The following is a 19532-nucleotide window of genomic DNA, read 5'->3' as shown; positions in this document are numbered from 1 at the left end:
TATTTAAAGTAAGGAAAACACCGGATTAAAAACTATAAAAGCAAGGCACAATCAGAAGCACAAAGTAAACGGTAAAAGCAAACAAATTCACAGAGATGTCAATCAGTGTAATGCTTTAATGAGGTTTATCTTATCAATATGTTGATTAAGAGAAATATTTAAGAATTGTCTGAAAGCGTAATGCAGGTGTGGGTGTGTTCAGTTTCTAAAAAGTAAAAGTACCTGTTGACAGCCGCCGACTGGGTCGCCTCCTGTCTTGACGCAGCCTCCCCGCCAGGTGGCACCAGAGCGTCCGTCAAACATCGTCACACCACCGAAGCAGTGAAACCGGAAACGACGGCGGCAGCAGCAGTCATGGCGTCCGCAGCGGCGACCCGAGCGGCAGCTGGCGCCGCCAAAGTTGTTAAACCGCTTTTTAGCCGGGATTTGGACGAAGCGAAGCGCAGGGTCCGGGAGCTGTATCGAGCCTGGTACCGTGAGGTCCCTAACACAGGTACGGTCGGTCCGCCGGTGACCGGTGGTGGAGAAAAGCGACGGCGGCGTTCAAGGTCGGAGGATCAGCATTTAGCTGCTAGCGAAGAGCAAATTGAACACAACGCATTTTACAGCAGCTGATAGAAATGACGTCATATATCTTTAATCAATAAAAGGAAAGCCGTGAAGTGCAAGCAGGTTTTCAGTATTTAACTTAATCCGTTGCTTTGTTTCTTGCTCCAGGAAGCTGCCATTACAAGTATTAGGTTAGGTAGTTACTTTATTAATATATATATATATATATATATATATATGCAACGTAGACACATAATAGACACATAATGAATATAAACAAAGGTGCCATTCCCTTGTGATGAACTGGTGTCTTTGCTCAGACGTGCTGAGATCCTGGAGCTTTTATAGAGAGAGATGAGGTGGGGAAAGTTCACCCAAGGTTTTCCAAACAGGTTTTCTGGACGGCGCAGGTGTTGTGTCAATAATAACAACAACGACAACAACTAAACATTGGGTAAAAAAAACAAAGCTTACAGTGCAATTGTTAGAGGTTGAGATGCTGTGAAAAACACTTGGCTGCTGCAAATTAGTGTTGAAATGAGGGAAAAGCGCTGTCACCATGGTAACTCCTCAATATGAGATGCATCTGCAACCAAATTACATCCAAACTTTACATAATATCCCACGCGGCATCTCATTGTGTCCCATTTTGTCCAACCAACAGTCCAAACCCAACAATATTCATGTGCGCATATAAAGCTATTTGATTCTCGAATACATTTTCTGCAGATCGACTTTAAAGCGGATCTCCTGGACTAAGGTCGTTTTGGTGTAAACGTAGTCACTTGTTTGTTTGTGTCCCTCTCTGCAGTGTCGACCTTTCAGCTGGACATCAACACGCGTCAGGGACGAGACAAAGTGAGGGAGATGTTTGACAAAAACAAGCACGTCACCGACCCCCGAGTGATCGACATGTTGGTCATCAAGGTAAAAGCCTCGTACCTGATCGCACCGTCAGTGGATCACAAACCGTGCCGCGGTTGAATAAACGTAGATGCGAGTTATCAGTCGGGGCGACACGGAGCCGTTTATTCCAAAGTGTTTTGAAATGTTTTCCGTTTTGTGTGTGATTGAAACCCCAGGGCAAAATGGAGCTCGAGGAGACGATCCACGTCTGGAAGCAGAAGACCCACATAATGCGATATTTCTACGAGAGCGAGGAACCCCGCGCCACCGACTTCCTGTCCAAATTCTACCGGGGTCACGACCCATGAACTGTGTTGCTATCGGCTCACCTTCAACCCCCCCTTCTTTGCTTGTGCCCAGTGTGACAGATGTTCCCCTTGACTGTAAATATACACTTAACACTCACAAAGTTGTGTCTAAGTGTAATTCATTTTAAGGTACAGTTCACCCGTTTTCATAGCGGACACTCTGATATGTCGGAGCAGGAAACGAGTTTTAATGAAAGCTGGATTCCACTTACGGGAGGTCTTGCAGATCACCGGGACACTATATGGAACCAAGCTATCATTAATGCGATTAATTCTTCCTGTCCGTGGTCCAGGTCCATTGTCTTTTCTTTTTTTGTGTGTGTCTACAATGTGTGAAGTCTCCAAACAAGAAACTCTTTGAGCTGATAGTAGATACTGTTGTGAAGAGGAGAAATCAAGAGTTGAGGTACTGGATTAACGGTCCTCTTTAAGAAAGTACGTTAGACTACTGGTCAAATGTTTTATGTTGTGTCTACATTGTCATAAACAAAGTTTCTCATAATAGTTGTTGCACACAGTGTGTATACGTAGCGATGATACAAGATCAAACACCAAAAAGCCACTTTGTAGGACTGATTGTGTGACCTCTGCACTGACCTCCGTACTGACCTCACTACTGCAACCAACTCGCACCAAAGTCCACAGATCACACGCAGTATTTTACAAGTGATATTCCCTTTATTAAGATTTAAATAGTGCGTGCAAATACAACGGAACTCAGACAGCCTGCTGCGGCCCGATGTCTGACGGTAACAGCGAAAATCCAGTGCAGACAGAGGCGACCTGAAAACACAGCAGAGGGATTTCCAGGAAGGCATTCATCTGCTCAGACAGTTGTCAGCGGTGGCGACGAAACAGCACGATCTGCAGAGGAAAGAAGACGTGAGTGGTGACTTCTTCTTTTCTTTCTTTTTGAAATGTAATGTTATAATTTGAGTAATAATACGCCATCTTACACTCCCAACAACTGACACAGTTACTATAAAGTGATCGGCAACAGTTGCAGACGCCACAAAAACTGAAGCACAGGGGGCATTAACAACCGCTCTTCCCCTTAGTGCTGCATTCAGGCTGCTGATGTAAGTTATTATGTCCTATTTTTTTATTTAAAAGGGAAGCTGTGAAAGATTAGAATTTTGCATAGTCAGCACTACTATTCTGTGGTCGGGTGCATCAATTTGGCAGTTCATGATTTGGGGTTTAAAAAAAAAAAAAATGCTTTTCATAACAGAAACTCCCACGTTTCAGCCTGTACTTGAATGCAGCATTAGTAAATGGTCAGGTTTAGGGCACCAAATTGTACAAATTGACAGTGAAGCCCGCAATCCAAAGCCAGCGATACCTGCTCACCGGACCCTTCAGTCATCATCGTCGTCGTCCTCGGGCACAAAGATGTCGTGCTCCTCCAGCAGCGCTGCAAAGCTCTTGCTGATCTGAGCCCCCACATACAAGAAGGACACCACTACCACAGCAATCCGGAAAAGGCCGAAGGGGGTCTGCTCCCCGGTGTCGCACATAACACCATAGAAACAACTAAATTAGTTCATGTCAAGCAGCCTTAAAAGATGTTCAACAAAAGCTGTGAGAAGGAGAGCTGGATATTACTGCCCCCTGTGGGGTTTAGGATTTCACTCTGCTTCTTGGCAGTCTTCAGAGGATCTTCCCTGCTTTCTCTCCTGCTCGTTACCGAGCTGTTAATTACACACTTCACGATCACGTAAATCAACACGTACCTTCTTGGGTTTGGGCAGAATAGCACCGGATGATGTGCTTGTGGCTGTCCGGCTGGCTGCCACGGTCCTCCCCGGAACGTTGGCGGGGGTCGACGGTGAGGTGCCGCCGGTTCTGAGAGCCGACAGCCGGTACAAGCGACCGACGAGAGCCGACGCCATGTTTACAACAGTTGGTGCAGCAGCAGCAGCAGCAGCAAGGCGAAAAACGTGAGGTAATTTTGGACGGGGAGGCGTAACAGCGCCCCCTAGTGTTGATGTAGCAATACACCGTTATCTTTCTCCATGTTGACTGAGTGACTAAAACATCCGAGACAGTGAAATAAAGCTTGAAATGCTCTGAAGTTTACTTTCTCTTGCCATATGTGAAGTTGCAGCTTACAATGAAATGCCCCAGCCATTTAGCAGCCACATACTCTGAGAAAATAAACAGCAATTAATTATATATATATATATATATAATCAGTTGAACAAGAAGAAAATAAAGCAAAACAATAAATACTGTACAGCATTGACTATTTACAGACTCCCTTCTCTACTGAACTTGGTGATGAGCAGAAAAAAACACTGTTGGTGGCTTTATGAATGTGAGACGACACCACGTTAAAATACTGGCCTTGGAAGCGTTAGATAGGTGGAGCACACTGAATGCATTTACATGTTCTGTCATCACCATCTCTGTGCTTCACTGTAGGTTACAAACCATTGTGCAAAGTTTCTCTCAAGTCCGAACAGCCATAAACATTCAATTAAATATCACAGACTTCTTAAATGCTAACTAAATAATATAAATAAGCAATTTCATTTTACCAACATGATATAAATCAAAACAATACAAATCTGTTACTCAAGTAATTAACTTAAAATGTACTTAGTGGACCTAACAAGATGTAAACAGTTTGAAATGAGTTGGAAGTGTCTCCTCAGTGCAGAACGATCCTCAATGTTTGGCCCTTTCATCATTACAAGTCCTTTTAGTTGTACCGCTTCCTGTGATGCAGCAGGTGGCAGCAGAGTTGGCTCGTCACTAAACAAAGCAACAGAGAGATTTGTCAGTGAGTGTCATCATTCAAAAAGACCCACAGAGCACTTTACTGGATGTAGGCCTCAAAAACATGTTCTTCTACCCATCGGTGTTGTGCTGCTGGATTAACGCGCCACCACTTTGTTACGCCAAGTAAATAAAGTAACTAAAATGTTCACAGTTCTGTTGATCCGGTTACAATTCATTTACATATTTTAAGTGCTTGAAGATTCAATAAATCTCTAAAGCGTATGAGAGCCAATAAAAACAAATACAACTGCCAAAGTTTACATCGGGACATTTAAGGTGTATCGCCTTATTCAATGTCAAATTGAAGGCATGATTGGCTCCGCCACTGTTTGCCCTGTTAAAGTTACTGCATTACAACCTAATACAAAATCAGCTCCTCCTGTATTTGTTTCGAATGAAAAGCCTGTTTCGGTAGGCAAACCCTTCAATTCCCCAAAAGGCTCTTATTGTGAAACATTTGCAGGAACGTGAAGTGACATAATACTTTAGATGAGTAATCCAGAACACTCGTTGAAAATACTATTGTTGACTATATTAAATTAAAGCGATGGCGATATACACTGCCTTACCTGCAGTTTCTACCAGATTTGTAGATTTGCGTTTCGTTGTGTTTCTCACCTGATGTTTGAAGGACAGACGCCTGAAGAACTTGTTGACCTCGAACGCGCCCGGTTTAAGGGCAGCCCCGGTCTTGTTGCTTTCTCCTAACCTGACAATCTGTGCTTTGGCGATGGCGGCTCTGAGGATGGTGCTCTTGACTATTCGAGCGCCGGGCTCAGAATCAGGTGTGGGCCGAGAGGACACGGTGATGTAGGTAGCGTCTTTCAGATGCTCCTGGTAACTAACTGTCAGAGAAGAAGTGGGTGAGAATAAGACATTTTTATTAGTTGTACACATGTCTTACTTATTGTGTAATGACTACACTGGCACCTGCTTCTCCACTGTGCACTCATGTAAAAAAAAAAAAAAAAAAAGGCAGATTGTTCATTATTTAAATAAAACACACACATATATGTTGTTCTGCAGTTTTTTTGCAGCAACAGTATATTTGAACCATTTTTGTCTTTACCTGCAGATGTGACTGCGGTGTCGGTGGTGCTGGTGAGCTCCAGCAGGATTGTGGGATATGCAGGATGCAGCAGGAAAAGTTTTCTGATGAGTGGCTCCGCTGTAGCAACACCTGGGGCCACCTGGACAGCCAGTGTGGACAGCTTAGTAAGTATTTATTTTTGATGGCTCCATTTCAAAGTCAGAGACAAGAGAAAGTAAATAAACTGTGTGCGTGATTCATACTGTCTCTTTCTATTTTATATATATTTTTTGGATTTGATGTAATCCTCTTGTTCGGGAGGGAAGACTCACCGTTGTCTTGGTAACGTTCCTCTGTGCTTTGATTGGTTCACTGGCCCAGAACAGGAAAGCCGATTGGCCAGTCGAGGTGGAGATTGAAGATATGTCCAAAACAAGGCGAGGACACACAAACTCTGCGACCCAGAGGAGGTGTCCGTTTGCCCCGTCAACAATCTGTGCCTGAGAGACAAAGAAGAGGGAAAAATAGGTAGATTTAGAGCAAACAGCATATATATCACTGAAGGTCTAAATCTGAATTTTTTTTATTTTTTATTTTTTTTTTGTTGAAACTCAAAGAGAAAGAACCGTTTTTGTGAAGCATTTGAGCCTTGAAAAAAATGAGTGTGAAAATTTGTTTTACCTTCATGACACCGTTTGCTGAATGCTGAATGAAAAGATCGAGGACTCCATCATCATTGAAGTGTCCCGGGGCTGGTTGACTGTTACAGGCAAAGAACTATTTTAGAGAAATTCTGATGCATAACTTACTTTGTTTACAGCTGTTAAAAAAAGCTTAACTGGTGCTGTCATGTAACGTGTGTCATACTACAGCTAACTTCACATCAAGATGGATTTTCTGTATTTTTGCCTCGTCATAATCGTAGTATTGTTGGTGGTAGCAGAAATGTAACAGCAGTTCAGTCAGTGCTGGCTGTACCTGTGAATAGGAGCCGAGTTGAAGGTCCAATCTTTCCGTAAGTCCTTCTGTCTGAGCACTGATAGTGTGCTGGACCCAAACACCAACATCCAGTCACTCCTGCTGGAGTTCAGGTTCGACACGGTGTCCAGGCTGTTTCGGTTGTTCCCAGAACCAGTCACAAGAGGAAGCAGGAACTCCACACCCTCACTCCCTCTAGAAAGGAGATGACAAAAGACAGATTTGTCCTTATTTTAGTCAAAAATAATATCAAAGGTAATATAGAAGTGTCATCACAATCTCCTTTACCATTTCTTTGACTCTATGCTGATGATTCATTGGCAGGTAAACAAATATTGTCCAGAGATTCTCTTAAATTATAGAAACGGAGAGTGATTTAACACCTGTGATTAATTTACTACTACTAGTGCATGTTTCAAAAATGTTGAACTATTTATCATGTTTAAAAGTACTATCCAACGGATTTCTGTTTTGTTCTCTTCAGCGGCCGCCGTGGTGATAAGCAGTAAGTGCAGCTGTGTTTTTTGGACCAGACAGTGTCGCCTGTGTGCCGTCAGTCAGCCGGCAGGTGAAGGGCGAGCCTGTTGCATTAGCTCCACTGTTGCATCATGGTAAATGCGTCACTAAACTGGGCACTGTTTGGGATTTTTCCCAGAAATGTCACCCCAGACACCGAGCTGTTCATAACACTGTAAATGTAAGGGCTTTCATCAGTGGGCGATAGATAGCGACTTAACAGACATTCATTTAAATGACAATATTCAAGACTTTTCACTTGAAGATACAAAAACAAGTCGAACATTTTCTCTTTACTTCCGGTGGAAAAAACAGCTACGTAACATCCGTGCTCACACCGAGCTTCAAGTATCACAGAGTCTGTAACTATGTCTCTTTCATACCAACTGATTAACGGTTTAATCTTTAACGGACAAAGAGGAGTCTGTGCGGTGTAACCAGAGCCGTGTGCCGGGCACTGAGGCGTACCTGTAAATGTGTATAAAGGACGAGGAATTGGTTTTCTTGAGGCCCTCCCACCCGGGATCCTTCCTCCGAAGCGCCTCAGTTATGGGCATTTTGCCCGTGGCGCGAATGTAGATGTCTCGCAGAGAGATGGCCTCCACGTCACCTGAGGAAACAGACATTGACACACGAACTTGTAAATACACAGTAAATATCATTAAATGTAACAAACACAATCAGTTCAGAGCAGTACGCTTTTTACATTTGAACTATTTGCACCCTCGTAGCTGCTTGTAGACAAATCTATTGCCTGAACACCCACAGAAACTGATGAGTTTTGTATGTTTTTTTTTTTTTTGGAATGAAGTTTATATTTCTCCTTCACCCAGTCCGAAGAGGATGTAGTAAGCCCCTTGTTGCGTCTCGTGCAGCAATGGACCGATAAGCTTTCCTTGTCCGGTGAGGTTGAAAGGTACAGGATGTCCGAGCATCGCTCCTGAATATCCGGAGATCAAAGTCAGGGAGAGATCCAACGCCTGAAATTGAATGAAGCAAAACCAAAAAGGTTTGTAGACACTGAACGTAAAAGCCAGGAAACACAATCTGAACGCTTTCAGCTCAGGAGCACTTTGCTGTTCTGTCAAGTAGAAGTACCAGGGTCTGACATAATGACATTAATGGGACTGTAACTGGAGATACAACTGCAGAGCTTCATTTAGCGGCAGGAATTATTAAAGTAGGCAGATGTCAAATTTAAAAATCAAAAGTACAAACATATTTTTATTGAATGAGCGAAATAAATCGATTATAATCTATAAACTTTAATTCCTGTATCTTAACCAACAATCATGTCACCCGTTTGTTTGTGAACAGCCTTTGTAAAGTGGTGGATCGAACGTAATTTCATTGGGAAACCAAGGACAACTGGTAGAAGAAACCTGACTGCACCGCAGGCCTGTCAATCAAACAGACACAACCCAAAAATGCCACTTTTTGACGCCTAATATCTAATTAATGATGGAATTATTTTCAGATGGACTGCCAGAAAACGAATAAGAAGGAGTGACTTTGGCAAATGAGACAATGGGGACTTGTGGAAAAAAAATGTATTGACTTTGTATTTCATGAGAGAAGTTGAATGGGAGTCTGTGGAGTCAGAGTCTTTTTGGAGCCAACCCCAAGTGGCACTCGGTGGTATTGCAGTTTAAGGCACTTCCGCATTGGCCTCATTTTTCAGAATCGGGAGTAACCTCCACTTTTATATGCGGTCTATGGTCTTAACTAATGGTGAAGGCAAATCAGCTCATAATCACTGGGATTTAGATGACTTTATTTGCAAACTGCTAAGAAAAATCGTAGCGTATAAAGTTCTGTCTGTAATTTTTCCACTGAGTGTCGTCACACCGCAGTGGAAATTACAGGTAAAATTTATGTGTATACACATGTATGTGTATATACACACAGGTAAAATGTATGTGTATACACACATATGTGTATATGGAGAAGAGGGAGGCGGCTGACATAGACATACCTCATCTGCAGGCAGGGTGGCTACAAGCAGATCTGGGACTAAGTCGCCCTGGAGGTCCGGGAGTAACACGGCCTGGGATTCGATGTTCTTCAGCGGGACCGACCACACCTTGTCCCCTAGGGAGCGAAAGGAGACTCAAAATCTTTATGGTTGTGTTTATGAGCCAGAAGAGTTGATCCTGTTGACTTGGGACTGAGGAACTGAATGCTGGGAGAAATTTAGCTAGAATATCTGCATTTGTTTGTAGAACAAACTGAACGTTTGGCAGAAGTTGGTTACCGTTTGATTACTGTGCATGAAAAAGGACAGGAACCTACACGCAGCTTCACTTGAGTGGCTTTTCCGCTAACCTGTGGTGCCGTTGACAGCCTTGAGGATGGATTTGCCGATGAGGAGACACACGGGTGACGGCTGGGTGCTGAGCTGCAGACCACACTGGATGTACATCACAGACTCCCGCATGACTTTCCTCCACAGCTCCCGACCGCTGAGTGCGGACACGGCCACCGCGCTGTAAACTGTGGACGAAGAAAAGACGTAATTAATAAATCGGGGGATCAATCATACAGCATGTATAAATATATAAGAAGTTAAAGAGTAAGAAAGAGCTTTAGATATTATAGCGGGTTGAAGGTCTTAGGTTATTCTGCCCAGGACTCGCAGGATTAAATTAGCAGATTCATTTTCAGCTACATCGGTATAAAAAGTAGGAACGACACACCCTGTCCCTCTCTTATCATGTAAAACGCCCCTAATCTAAATCATCTATCTGAAGTTAACAGGGCGAAAACAGATCGGGATTTGCTGGCTGCGCCTGTTTGAAAGAATTCCTCACATACTTTTGTTCCCTTGTGCTGTATGCGTGTCGTTGGTCCATTCAGTAACGCCCAAAAACACATCCTCAAATGAATCACCATCAACATCCCACAAGGCCAGCGCGGGCGGAGTGACACCTGAGCAGAAAAACACCATAAACACTGAGCATGAATTATAGAAAGCAAGGAAGAAATTAAGTATAAAAACATTAAGGATTACATTTTGAAAAATAAAAATAAAAATCAGACAATGAAGACACTGTTCTGTCTCCACTCTGCATTACCAACATACTTCATGTTGAAACAGAACATGTGGTCGGTAGAATGAAGCCTATAATCCTCTACAATCACGGGTGGATAATCAAAGGGTGAGCCATCATTGTCTAATGTCTAGCCACCAAGACTCCTTATTAAGTCTTTATACAGTGAGCATTATTGCTGCTGGCACTTGACCCTTCAGTAAACTACAAGTCTGAGTCCATGTGTCGTTATGTCTTTACCTCCTGCTTCTCCCAGTGGTATCTCCCACTGCAGCTTCTTTTCCAGTTCTCCCTTATGGCAGGGAATCAGGAAAGCACACAGCAGCACGAGCAGCATGGCACACACCAGAGGCACCAGGAAAAAAGCACTTCGGACCGCGTGCTTCACCCTCATCCTCTTCTCTTCCGCATCAGTGCCGTTAACCCCGAGCCCGGCGCCGCCCAAAGGCCCAGACCCGCCTCTGTCCTCCCCCATCCTCTCCCTGCCGGAGTCCCTCCAGTACTGCATGCCTTTGGTGTCCTCTCTGCCCTGGCCCGATTTGCTGGGGAGCCGCTCCCTCCATTCGTCCTCCTCTTCCTCCTCGTCCTCCTGCGCCTCGTCTTGACCTCCCACCAGTCTTCCAGATCTGCCAACCCGCAGCTTTGAGGCGCCCGTGCCCATGCAGCCGTCCCTGCCGAGGCCATTTCGTGGGTAGTTGAGCACGAGGTCGTCTTCTTCGCTGTCATCCTCGCTGTCGGCTTGGGTGAGAGGGTCGTACTCCCCGAGCTCCGAGCCCTTCTTCCCTGCAGAGACACGGGATGAGGAGCGTCCTGTGTGGTTACTTGTTCGATTTTCATACTTCCTGATATATTATTAATACATAAATACATTCTGATATAATATATGCTCATATCCTTACAATAATAATGTATTATTTATGTGTCCTTCCCTTACTTTGGACAGTTTGCAATGATGATGGCTTTTTTTTTTTTTTCTTACTGTCCGATAATGTGTTTATTCAAATACGTTCACTTAGGAGTCAAACAAATGACTTTTTCACAAACATTTCAATGAATTTAAAACAACTAAACATGATTTTCGATCATAATAAAAAAAGAATTGAAATAATAATTAAAAAAAATAATGACATTATTTGCAATTATAATAAAAAAATATATATTTTAAAATAATATAAAGATAATAAAAATATATAATAACAGTAATAAAAATAATTCCCTGAATGTTTGATTATTAAAAAAAAAAAAAAGGACAATAATCTGTAATATTATGAGTATTGCAGTCTAATCATAATTACACTTCTCAAATATGAAAAAAATAAACGGCAAATATTATCACAATTATACAAACCAAACAGATGTGGATTAATACCGTCACTGATGCATATTACTGGTTGTTTTTTTTAGTGTTTTTTTTTTTTCCAATAAGTAATGAATATATAAGGTTTAATGTTTCGTGCCTGGCCTGAGATATAACATTTGTTTTTTTTTTTATGCCTTTTAACCCTCCAGCAGCAGATCAGCTTGTTTTGGTTAAACATTAGCTCGCAGTTAGCAGCACACACACACACACACACACACACACCACCACACCACACCGTCAGCATGGTGCTCTGACGTCCAGCTCCATCCACAGAAAACAACCTCCATCTTATCCTTTAGAAATCACTCCCGACGTGGAGAGATACGGAGCAAGATTATCAACCACGTACAACAAACAAAAACCCGGTGCGAGGGATGAATCGGTTGTGTTGGCAGATGAGAAACATTACAGGAACATATTTTGGGAGTAAAAAAAAAAGGAGCGGTGAAAGCTTGCGTTTCATCTCTCATCTTGTCCGTCGGTTGTGCTTTAGTAGAAATACTCGCATCTTTACCTGGCAGTTTGAGGGCGCGGGACAGAGCTGCAGCCATTTCTCCTATAACGGATTCCGAGAGACAAACGATGTGAAGCAACGTTGATGAGCAGCTTCAGGGCGCCGAGCCAGGAAGGTTGGAGCTCTGCGCCTGCCCAACTGCATCATGGGACTTGGAGTTTTTCTACCATACCACGTGGAAAAAAAAAAAAAAAAAAAAAAAACACACACAAAAAAACAACAACAACAACTCTTGAATATTGTTTTGATTTTAAAGCGCAATGCCGGAAAAAAAAAAAAAAAAAAAAAGTATAGCGTTGGAAATATATAACAATACTGTGTCAATTTTTTATCAGGAAAATCTGAATCAAAACACATTTTTAAATAATGATATTCGCGCGAAATCAGCGAGGGAATAAAGTCGTGACGTCGTCATGGTGAATTCTTTAAACGAGGTGATCGAAACTCTTTATTGTTGTTGTTTTTTTGATCGATTTCTAACTTTTCACATGTTCGGGGTGCGGGGAAGGTCCTAGTCCCGAGAGGCATCTCGCAAAGTAGGCAAGTCACCTCCGCGGGCAGACCTGGGCCCCTGCAAAAATTCATCTCGTAGTTTGAACGAGGACACGGGCGTCACCCCGCGTCGTTATTTTCCTTACTCATCAGTTTAAGGCATAACCAGCCGACGGTCGGACACCGGGATACATAAAGTGCACAGGTACTTCTCTGTTACGGTGCGTCGTCCGGCGTACCGGAAAGGGGTTTATTTTTTTTTTTTTTATTTTGTACGAATGATTTGTCGATGTGTTAAATAGTAATATGAGCAGACACGTTATTATTCCCATCGTCTTCCGATGAAGGTAAATCATATTTTGTGTTGAAAAATCCCTGTTTATCTCATGAGTATGTGGCGCAAAGACTCATGGGTAGGTAGGAATGCACCCGCGATTTGCTTTTCGTCGAGAGTGGTCGAATGCAGATCGCTCAATGTTAAGCTTTATAGTCATTGCGCTCAAAATCAGCGCATGTGTTTAAACACCCGTCGTTAGTCGCGATCAATAATGAAACACAAATAACGAACTATCACATTAAAACAATATATATATGTCGTCATTGGTCAATATGCATTTTGGCCCAAATTGGTTTCCGTCGTTCGAACTGCAGGTTTCTGAGACGCGCACGCGCTGTTGAGAAGTGTGCGAGAAAATGGCAGACGTTTCCTTAGATGAAGTTATCCGACGGCGCGGTATTAATCTCAAGGCTCCAGCCAAACGGTATTTAAACTTACAATGCATTGGTTAACGGTTGCTTAATAAGGGCACAGCAACTTATCTTAACGTTTCTAAAAGCGTAGCGTAACGTGAGAGCTCGTCGGGGGGGTTACCGTAAAGATGACGTTAGCCCACCACAGCTAGCAGCGATTAGCCGCCGTTAATTCGAGGCCTTTTATGTGTGAAGCCGTTCATAGTTGGATTAAAACGATATAAATCAAACCTTCAAACACACTCCGTTTAACCGAATTGCGTTTTAATGTTCGCGAGAACGCGTGAGCTCCAAAAAGACTTCGACATTTTGCTTCGCGTTTTGTTTGTGTGTTTTGTAGTTTCACTCAAACTCAGCGAGCTAATATGTATGTTGGAAACCTGGCAGCTTTTTATTATCTTATTTTATATATATATATTGAGCAAATGCGGCTGCTCGAAGCACTGAGTTAAAGTGAAATGGGACCGAAACCAAATGTTCGTTTAACACGTCTAATATTGTCCCTCCTCCACTGTGTTAGAAACAACGGGACGTTTGATTGTCTTCAGAAAAGACTCGTTCAACAACGTCTGAATACGTTTCCCCATTACTCAGAGACAATACACCATGATGACCTATTTACATGTATTTTGCCAACCAACCCACCCTGGTTAAATATTAAAAATGTTATATGGGTTTCTAGGGATATTATAATTGTGGAGTGGAGCACGGTCTACACAATCTTAAAGCATATTGTAGTACTAATATTGAACTTTAAAAAAAAACCCTGTTTTTCTTTGTTTTTTCTCAGGCCCATGTTCGGACGGGGTGCAGGAGGGGTTGGGAAAAGCTTTGACGCCCGGCAAAAGATTGGGGCGAATGATGTCAGACAACGGCTCGGAGGAGGAACAGGTAAGCACCACCATTGTGCCTTAAGTCTGGGACCCACGGCCTGCATGGTGTTTACTGATGGTGTTTACTTGGCTGTACTGCTGCGGCTATCTTGCCCGTATGTGTGTCCGCAATACCAGCATATCTGCTGCGGCGCTGATACTGCCAGCCATCTTTCTACCATGAGTGTCCAATGGATAATGGCCATCAGCATGGGAATGTTTGAGGTTTAAGAAGTGAAGACTTGTTTTGTAACCCAAAAGAGGCTCATTATTTTTTGTTTCCCTTGTAAACCACCACTTGCAAGACACCGAGGCTGACATCTCACTGAGGCTGTGTGGCTGCTCTAACCTGTTACTATGGGAGCTAACACACATACACCACACAGGCATTGTGTCCCAGTATTTATTGTCCAACTGGACTGGTGGGTGTAATGTTTTGAAGAGTACAATTATGTTTGCCTACAAACCCTTTCTTTTTCACCGTAGGTTTTCAAGTGAAGGATGCCAGGGAAAAGCTGGGCCAAAAAGATGCTCGCTTTAAAATCCGTGGCAGGGGAGGAGCGGGAGTGGTGCAGGATGCCCGGCAGATGATCAACTCGCGCAAACAGGGGCAGAGTCAGTTCACCGTCACTGCACAGACCACACTAAAGACGGCAGTAACGCACCAACTACAGAGCCAGACACTTGTGCCGCAGATACAGATACACACCAACACCAATCATGCTGGTGTAAACACCAGGCAGTTTTCCCCTAATGCACAAGGACTGAACCTGAGGGGCAGCGCAACACCACAGCTGAGCAATAATAAGAGAGTGATGGATGCTCGTGATAGGCTGAGCCTCAAGAGGAGCATTGGAGGGACGCACACACAAGCAGCTGCTGGACCACTACCTATGAAGATAACCAAGACCATCCAGGTGAGGTCAAAAGTAGTTCCTTTGTTGTTGGATCAGTGATACACTCTGTACATACATGCCGTATACACACACATATATACGTATACATGCTGCATGTATATAAACAAACTTGTTGAAGTGTACAAGTATGCTTACTTCGCTCTAATATATGGCATCTCTTTTTACAGCAACGTCCAATAGGGATGTCCAGTGGAATTCGTGCTGCTCCACAGGTGGGAGCTGCTTTTCTTTCATATTTAAACATGAACTGTTTTACAGGACCATTCCTTCAAAAGACAACACTCTGTGTCCCTTGTTTATTTTCTAAGGCTGTACAACATGGCACTGAACAGATTGTTTTGTTTTCCACAGCCTGCCTTAAATGAGCATGATGGCACCCCCAGTAAACACTTAAAGATCACATCTGCTGGCATTATGCTACAATCACGGGTAAGATCTACGACAGCTGACCTAAACTCGTGCTTTAGGGCTCAATACAGGAAACTCCCAACAAATACGTGCATGTCTGGTGTCACGTTGAATGAAACGCCTCTTTATTTTTGCGCAGTCTGGTACAGTGGGCCCCCCGTTCTCAATGTCAGCCCCAATCACCAAGGTGGTTAAAAATGATGCTTACACCGCCCCGCGCCCTCCTGTCCCGGTGGCTCCCACCCGGTCCAACACCAGTATGGCTGCCACCCGGTCCTCAGCTGCCGCCTTACAGCCCGTTTCCAGGACTCTTCAGCAAAGCACGGCAGAAACCAGCACACCAGCTCCCGCTCTCCCTCAGGTAAACACTGGAGCTGGCATCTGTAGCTCAGTATGCGTTCCTCCCCGAGCTTTTGTAGCTCGTCTTTAACTGTTATTAGTGTAATTTGCTCTTAAGTTGGATACATCAAGTCTGTAAACTATTGCCGGTGCTCCTCTCTTTTCTCTGTTTAATGTTTACAAACCTAATTACATTTAGTAGTTAGATTGACATTTGTTATCTGTTCAAAAACTGTTTTCCTTTACACAGTTTTGTAACATGAAGTCACTGCTAGATCATATTCGCAGTGAAAACCTGACTTAGCTGCGTGAGCTGACCACTTCATGATGGTGGCGAGACAGCAGGGTTGTTTGACTTGTTAGCCTTAAGCAATGCACGGGCACACATTGTTTTATTTTAGCCATTTTAACTACATTTCGTGTGCCGTCTTCCTTCTCAAGCCTGCTTTTAGCCCGTTGGAGGGGACAAAAATAACCGTGAACAACCTGCATCCCAGGGTCACTGAGGAGGACATAGTGGTGAGTAAATCACACTACTTGCCTATAACCTTTTCTTATGTTTGATATTCAGTGATGTGCAGTGCGCTGTTGTGCCACGATGACTCATTCAGTGTGTGTTTGTACTCCGTGACTGTTTTTCCACAGGAGCTGTTCTGTGTGTGCGGCGCCTTGAAGCGAGCACGCCTGGTGAAGGTAGGCGTTGCAGAAGTGGTGTTTGTCCGTAAAGAGGACGCTGTGAGCGCATACAGGAAGTACAACAACCGCTGCTTGGACGGTGAGTACCAGTAGCAAGGACACGCACATTAAACGTCTCTCTGGGGTTTGGCCACTGGATACTGTGTTGTGTGCAGGTCAATGACTACTGTAGCAATAATAGATTCTCTTGTCACGTTGCTCTGTGTTGTTTATGTTGAACTGAAAGATAACCCAGTTATACGTACTCAGCATCACTGTGATTGCCATTCACCCAAAATTCTGTGTCATGTGTTTTTGTTTTTTTTCCCTTCTCTCTTCTTTTTGTCCAACCCCAGGCCAACCCATGAAGTGTAACCTTCACATTCAGGGAAATGTCATCACTTCTGATCAGCCCATTCTTTTGTAAGTGAGCCCACGAGGCTTCATTCCCTCATTTCAAATTACTGTGTAGTTGACTGCGTTTACATGTGCGCTTCATTTTGCACATTTTCGATGAGCTGCAAGTTACCTTTTTAAGCTGAGAAACTACAACTTTTGTCCACCATTTATTTCTCTTCTATATTGCATATATGTATATAAGCAACTGCAAATATTTGGTAGTGCTTATCAAGGCATGATCTTATTTGAACAAGCATGTAACAGCTCCTCGAGAAAATCTTAAGATTGCAATAATTAATTCAAATTCAACCAGTCTGCCATATGTTTTATAAAGCTTTTAATTTTGCAAAATTCCTGGGATTTCTCTGCAAGAATGGAAATGTTTAAAAGCTCTGCTGTGTCATTTTTATGACTCAGGAATTTGTTTTGTAACTTTGAACCGTATGGCTCTTTACGTTTAGAAAATTAAAACAATGAGAACTAATATATTTACAGATATTTCTGTCATGTTGAGTATGCTTATTAGTGTGAAAAGTGATTACATCGGACTCATCCTTTGAGGTTTAAAAAAAGAAAAAAAAGAAATATTGTTTTCCATTACTTGGAATTTTGGACAATTCCTATAAATTTACCCCCCCCCCCCCCCCCCAAAAAAAAAAAAAAAAAAAAAAAAAACTATAAGAAAACTGTTGAAATTACCTCGCAATCTTTAAAGATAAGCTGCTGCACGATTCAGTATTTTTGCTTGCAATTATCCAAAAAACTGGAGGGACTGACTTTAAGTGTTTCGTATGCTATTTAGTTGCCTTTGAAGAAGCAAGGAGTGGTGATCAAATTTGTTGTAATATAATTTAGTTTCACAGTGAAATTTGAATGCCTTGGCCTGTCACTGTGTTTGTGGCTTGAATCCTCCAAAATACATTAGGTATTTAATTCTGTAAGCATGACACAGTATTTATAGATTTGATTGAATACAGAGGGTCTGGGTCTTGTGATCTTGAAGAACTGTGACAACCCTTTCCTTTGTGGCTCCTACAGAAGGCTCAGCGACACTCCAGGCGCCGGCAGCAGTACAAAGAAAGACGGCCTGCCCGCTTCCTTGTCTCGCCCGGCCAGTCAGCGAGCCTCCTCCCAGCCCACTCCAGAAGTGGACCCCCAGACCATCCTCAAAGCTCTCTTCAAGTCCACCGCACAGTCCACCTCCACCACCGAGCCCCCCAGCTCACAGGCCACTGCCTTTCGCATCAAGATATAGTTCATGTCTGCTGTGACGACACTGTCTGTTCATATTACTGCATTCTCTGTGTTCACATAAAAACTGTGGTTTTCACATTGACAGCAGCCATCCTACATCATCCCATGAAACTGATTTTTACACATTTGATAGACATGACTACTGTAAACGTGAAATTCATAGATGCAACATCCTCGTTTTGGTTTTGTGGTATCAAATTTCACCTGTTTGCTTCTGAAATGGACCAGTGAAAAGAAAAGTCACATGATGTTTTATCCAATGTGGTTTGGGTGGTGAGGGGGTGCCAAATCAATCAAACTGGATGTTTGGAGATTTATCTTTCAAAATTTGAATGCTACTCCAGTTGGATATGTTCAGGTTTTTCTTTGATATTCCAGTTATCTCCACTTACCCCCCAAAAAGTGTCCCCAAAAGATTTAATTGGTGGACTAATCGGTCTTTTAGTGGCATTATCATGATTGAATCATTTGTAACATTTAAAGTTGTATATCGACACAGGTGTGTTCAACTGTACCTCCTTTGACTTGTCTCGATGTTTACAGCCCGTTGAAATAGAAAAGAATATAAAACCAGACAAAACAATTATACCATATCTTGTCTGATCAGGCAGAACAATTAAGTTGTCTTCTGCTAATTCTCGCCACAATGTAGACCCAAGTTTTACCCAAGTAGATGTCATAGCAGCCAAAATAACAAAAATAGAAATACCAGTGACCAGAAACTAAAATACCACAGCTTCAGTAAAGTGGTTTTTAAACAGTCATGTTGATGTTTTCTTTGGTTTTTCCATTCTTGTAGCATCCAGACTTGTGTGCTCCGTCGTTGACTGCTTTTACTCGGTTGTCTAGTTTTGAAGCAGTATGTGTTTAATTTGCTCTGGTAAACATTACACAGTTTATGTTGCTTTCTTCTTGGCATGTCGGTAAAGAGGAGACACGAATGGTCAGATTTGTCTGTGAAAGTCGCCATTAAATATTTAGCTTTCTAGATCTTGTCTGAGACTCCTCTTTGTTCTCCTTATGATGATGAAGATGGATTCATCCGTTATACAGAGCATTCAGCATTTAGGCTTTCCAGAATCTCCCAGCTTTTACAGGAATTACACATCTGCTTCTGGAATGCTATTGTAGTCTGTCATTTACATATTTTATTAATATGGGAAATGAGCATTATTCAAATAATACACATTTACAACTAAATCCAAATTCTAAAATACAATATAGTTGACATATTAGTTGGCATTCTGTGTAGATGGTCTGAATGAGCATAGATATGGCTCATATCTTGTCTATGTGTACCGGAAGCACAACTGACCAGTGCAAACATTGAATGAAAATGTTTTTTGTTACTGTGAGTATTATTATTAAATGTATAATATTGTATTATAGTTGTTATTATTATTATTATTCAAAATTAATAAAAACACAACA

At 42.6% G+C, this 19532-nt stretch overlaps 4 protein-coding genes and 1 non-coding gene across 6 annotated transcripts; 2 read left to right on the top strand and 3 right to left on the bottom strand.

Moving 5' to 3' along the window:
- The first annotated feature begins 327 nt into the window (after positions 1–327).
- On the top strand, positions 328–1864 carry ndufa6 (NADH:ubiquinone oxidoreductase subunit A6). Its single transcript, XM_069149486.1, has 3 exons — positions 328–493; positions 1361–1476; positions 1632–1864. Exons 1-3 carry the CDS (start codon positions 355–357, stop codon positions 1761–1763), a joined length of 387 nt encoding a protein of 128 aa, XP_069005587.1. The 5' UTR covers positions 328–354; the 3' UTR covers positions 1764–1864.
- Positions 1865–2421: 557 nt separating this feature from the next.
- Positions 2422–3691, bottom strand: LOC138198211 (essential MCU regulator, mitochondrial). The gene is made up of 3 exons (XM_069149487.1): positions 3497–3691; positions 3106–3259; positions 2422–2627 (listed from the first exon to the last, which is right to left on the bottom strand). Exons 1-2 carry the CDS (start codon positions 3653–3655, stop codon positions 3122–3124), a joined length of 297 nt encoding a protein of 98 aa, XP_069005588.1. The 5' UTR covers positions 3656–3691; the 3' UTR covers positions 2422–2627; positions 3106–3121.
- Positions 3692–3816: 125 nt separating this feature from the next.
- On the bottom strand, positions 3817–12109 carry fam234b (family with sequence similarity 234 member B). The gene is made up of 13 exons (XM_069149483.1): positions 11996–12109; positions 10362–10904; positions 9886–9999; positions 9397–9564; positions 9047–9162; positions 7901–8051; positions 7540–7681; positions 6556–6750; positions 6259–6337; positions 5910–6077; positions 5617–5737; positions 5166–5392; positions 3817–4520 (listed from the first exon to the last, which is right to left on the bottom strand). Exons 1-13 carry the CDS (start codon positions 12030–12032, stop codon positions 4518–4520), a joined length of 2064 nt encoding a protein of 687 aa, XP_069005584.1. The 5' UTR covers positions 12033–12109; the 3' UTR covers positions 3817–4517.
- A 387-nt stretch (positions 12110–12496) lies between these two features.
- Positions 12497–12650, bottom strand: LOC138198431 (U12 minor spliceosomal RNA). The gene has a single exon (XR_011178265.1). It is a non-coding gene; the product is annotated as a U12 minor spliceosomal RNA (small nuclear RNA).
- On the top strand, positions 12608–19089 carry poldip3 (polymerase (DNA-directed), delta interacting protein 3). 2 transcript variants are annotated; one of them, XM_069149485.1, is made up of 10 exons: positions 12608–12692; positions 14028–14128; positions 14596–15026; positions 15194–15238; positions 15378–15455; positions 15574–15795; positions 16215–16292; positions 16419–16548; positions 16805–16871; positions 17886–19089. In XM_069149485.1, exons 2-10 carry the CDS (start codon positions 14032–14034, stop codon positions 18100–18102), a joined length of 1365 nt encoding a protein of 454 aa, XP_069005586.1. In that variant the 5' UTR covers positions 12608–12692; positions 14028–14031; the 3' UTR covers positions 18103–19089. The 2 variants fall into 2 exon arrangements, with proteins under 2 accessions (XP_069005586.1, XP_069005585.1); XM_069149484.1 differs by lacking the exon at positions 12608–12692 and adding an exon at positions 13153–13248.
- The last annotated feature ends 443 nt before the right edge of the window (positions 19090–19532 follow it).

Source organism: Embiotoca jacksoni, unplaced genomic scaffold (genome assembly GCF_022577435.1).
Source record: "Embiotoca jacksoni isolate LCO1_2020_lvr unplaced genomic scaffold, fEmbJac1.0.p SCAF_15, whole genome shotgun sequence".
Lineage (NCBI taxonomy): Eukaryota > Metazoa > Chordata > Actinopteri > Embiotocidae > Embiotoca > Embiotoca jacksoni.
Note: the sequence above shows the minus strand (reverse complement) of the source record. Positions and strands in the feature narration are given on the sequence as shown.

Excerpts from the sequence above, each read along its gene's own strand:
- ndufa6 (XM_069149486.1), top strand. The coding sequence starts at position 355 with ATGGCGTCCGCAGCGGCGACCCGAGCGGCAGCTGGCGCCGCCAAAGTT. Across the intron at positions 494-1,360 it reads CCGTGAGGTCCCTAACACAG|TGTCGACCTTTCAGCTGGAC; the intron begins GTACGGTCGGTC and ends CCCTCTCTGCAG. Across the intron at positions 1,477-1,631 it reads TCGACATGTTGGTCATCAAG|GGCAAAATGGAGCTCGAGGA; the intron begins GTAAAAGCCTCG and ends TTGAAACCCCAG.
- LOC138198211 (XM_069149487.1), bottom strand. The coding sequence starts at position 3,655 with ATGGCGTCGGCTCTCGTCGGTCGCTTGTACCGGCTGTCGGCTCTCAGA. Across the intron at positions 3,260-3,496 it reads TTCTGCCCAAACCCAAGAAG|ACCCCCTTCGGCCTTTTCCG; the intron begins GTACGTGTTGAT and ends ACCGGGGAGCAG.
- fam234b (XM_069149483.1), bottom strand. The coding sequence starts at position 12,032 with ATGGCTGCAGCTCTGTCCCGCGCCCTCAAACTGCCAG. Across the intron at positions 7,682-7,900 it reads CTACATCCTCTTCGGACTGG|GTGACGTGGAGGCCATCTCT; the intron begins GTGAAGGAGAAA and ends CTGTTTCCTCAG. Across the intron at positions 6,078-6,258 it reads CAGCAAACGGTGTCATGAAG|GCACAGATTGTTGACGGGGC; the intron begins GTAAAACAAATT and ends TTTGTCTCTCAG.
- poldip3 (XM_069149484.1), top strand. The coding sequence starts at position 13,181 with ATGGCAGACGTTTCCTTAGATGAAGTTATCCGACGGCGCGGTATTAAT. Across the intron at positions 15,239-15,377 it reads GAATTCGTGCTGCTCCACAG|CCTGCCTTAAATGAGCATGA; the intron begins GTGGGAGCTGCT and ends TGTTTTCCACAG. Across the intron at positions 16,549-16,804 it reads CAACAACCGCTGCTTGGACG|GCCAACCCATGAAGTGTAAC; the intron begins GTGAGTACCAGT and ends GTCCAACCCCAG.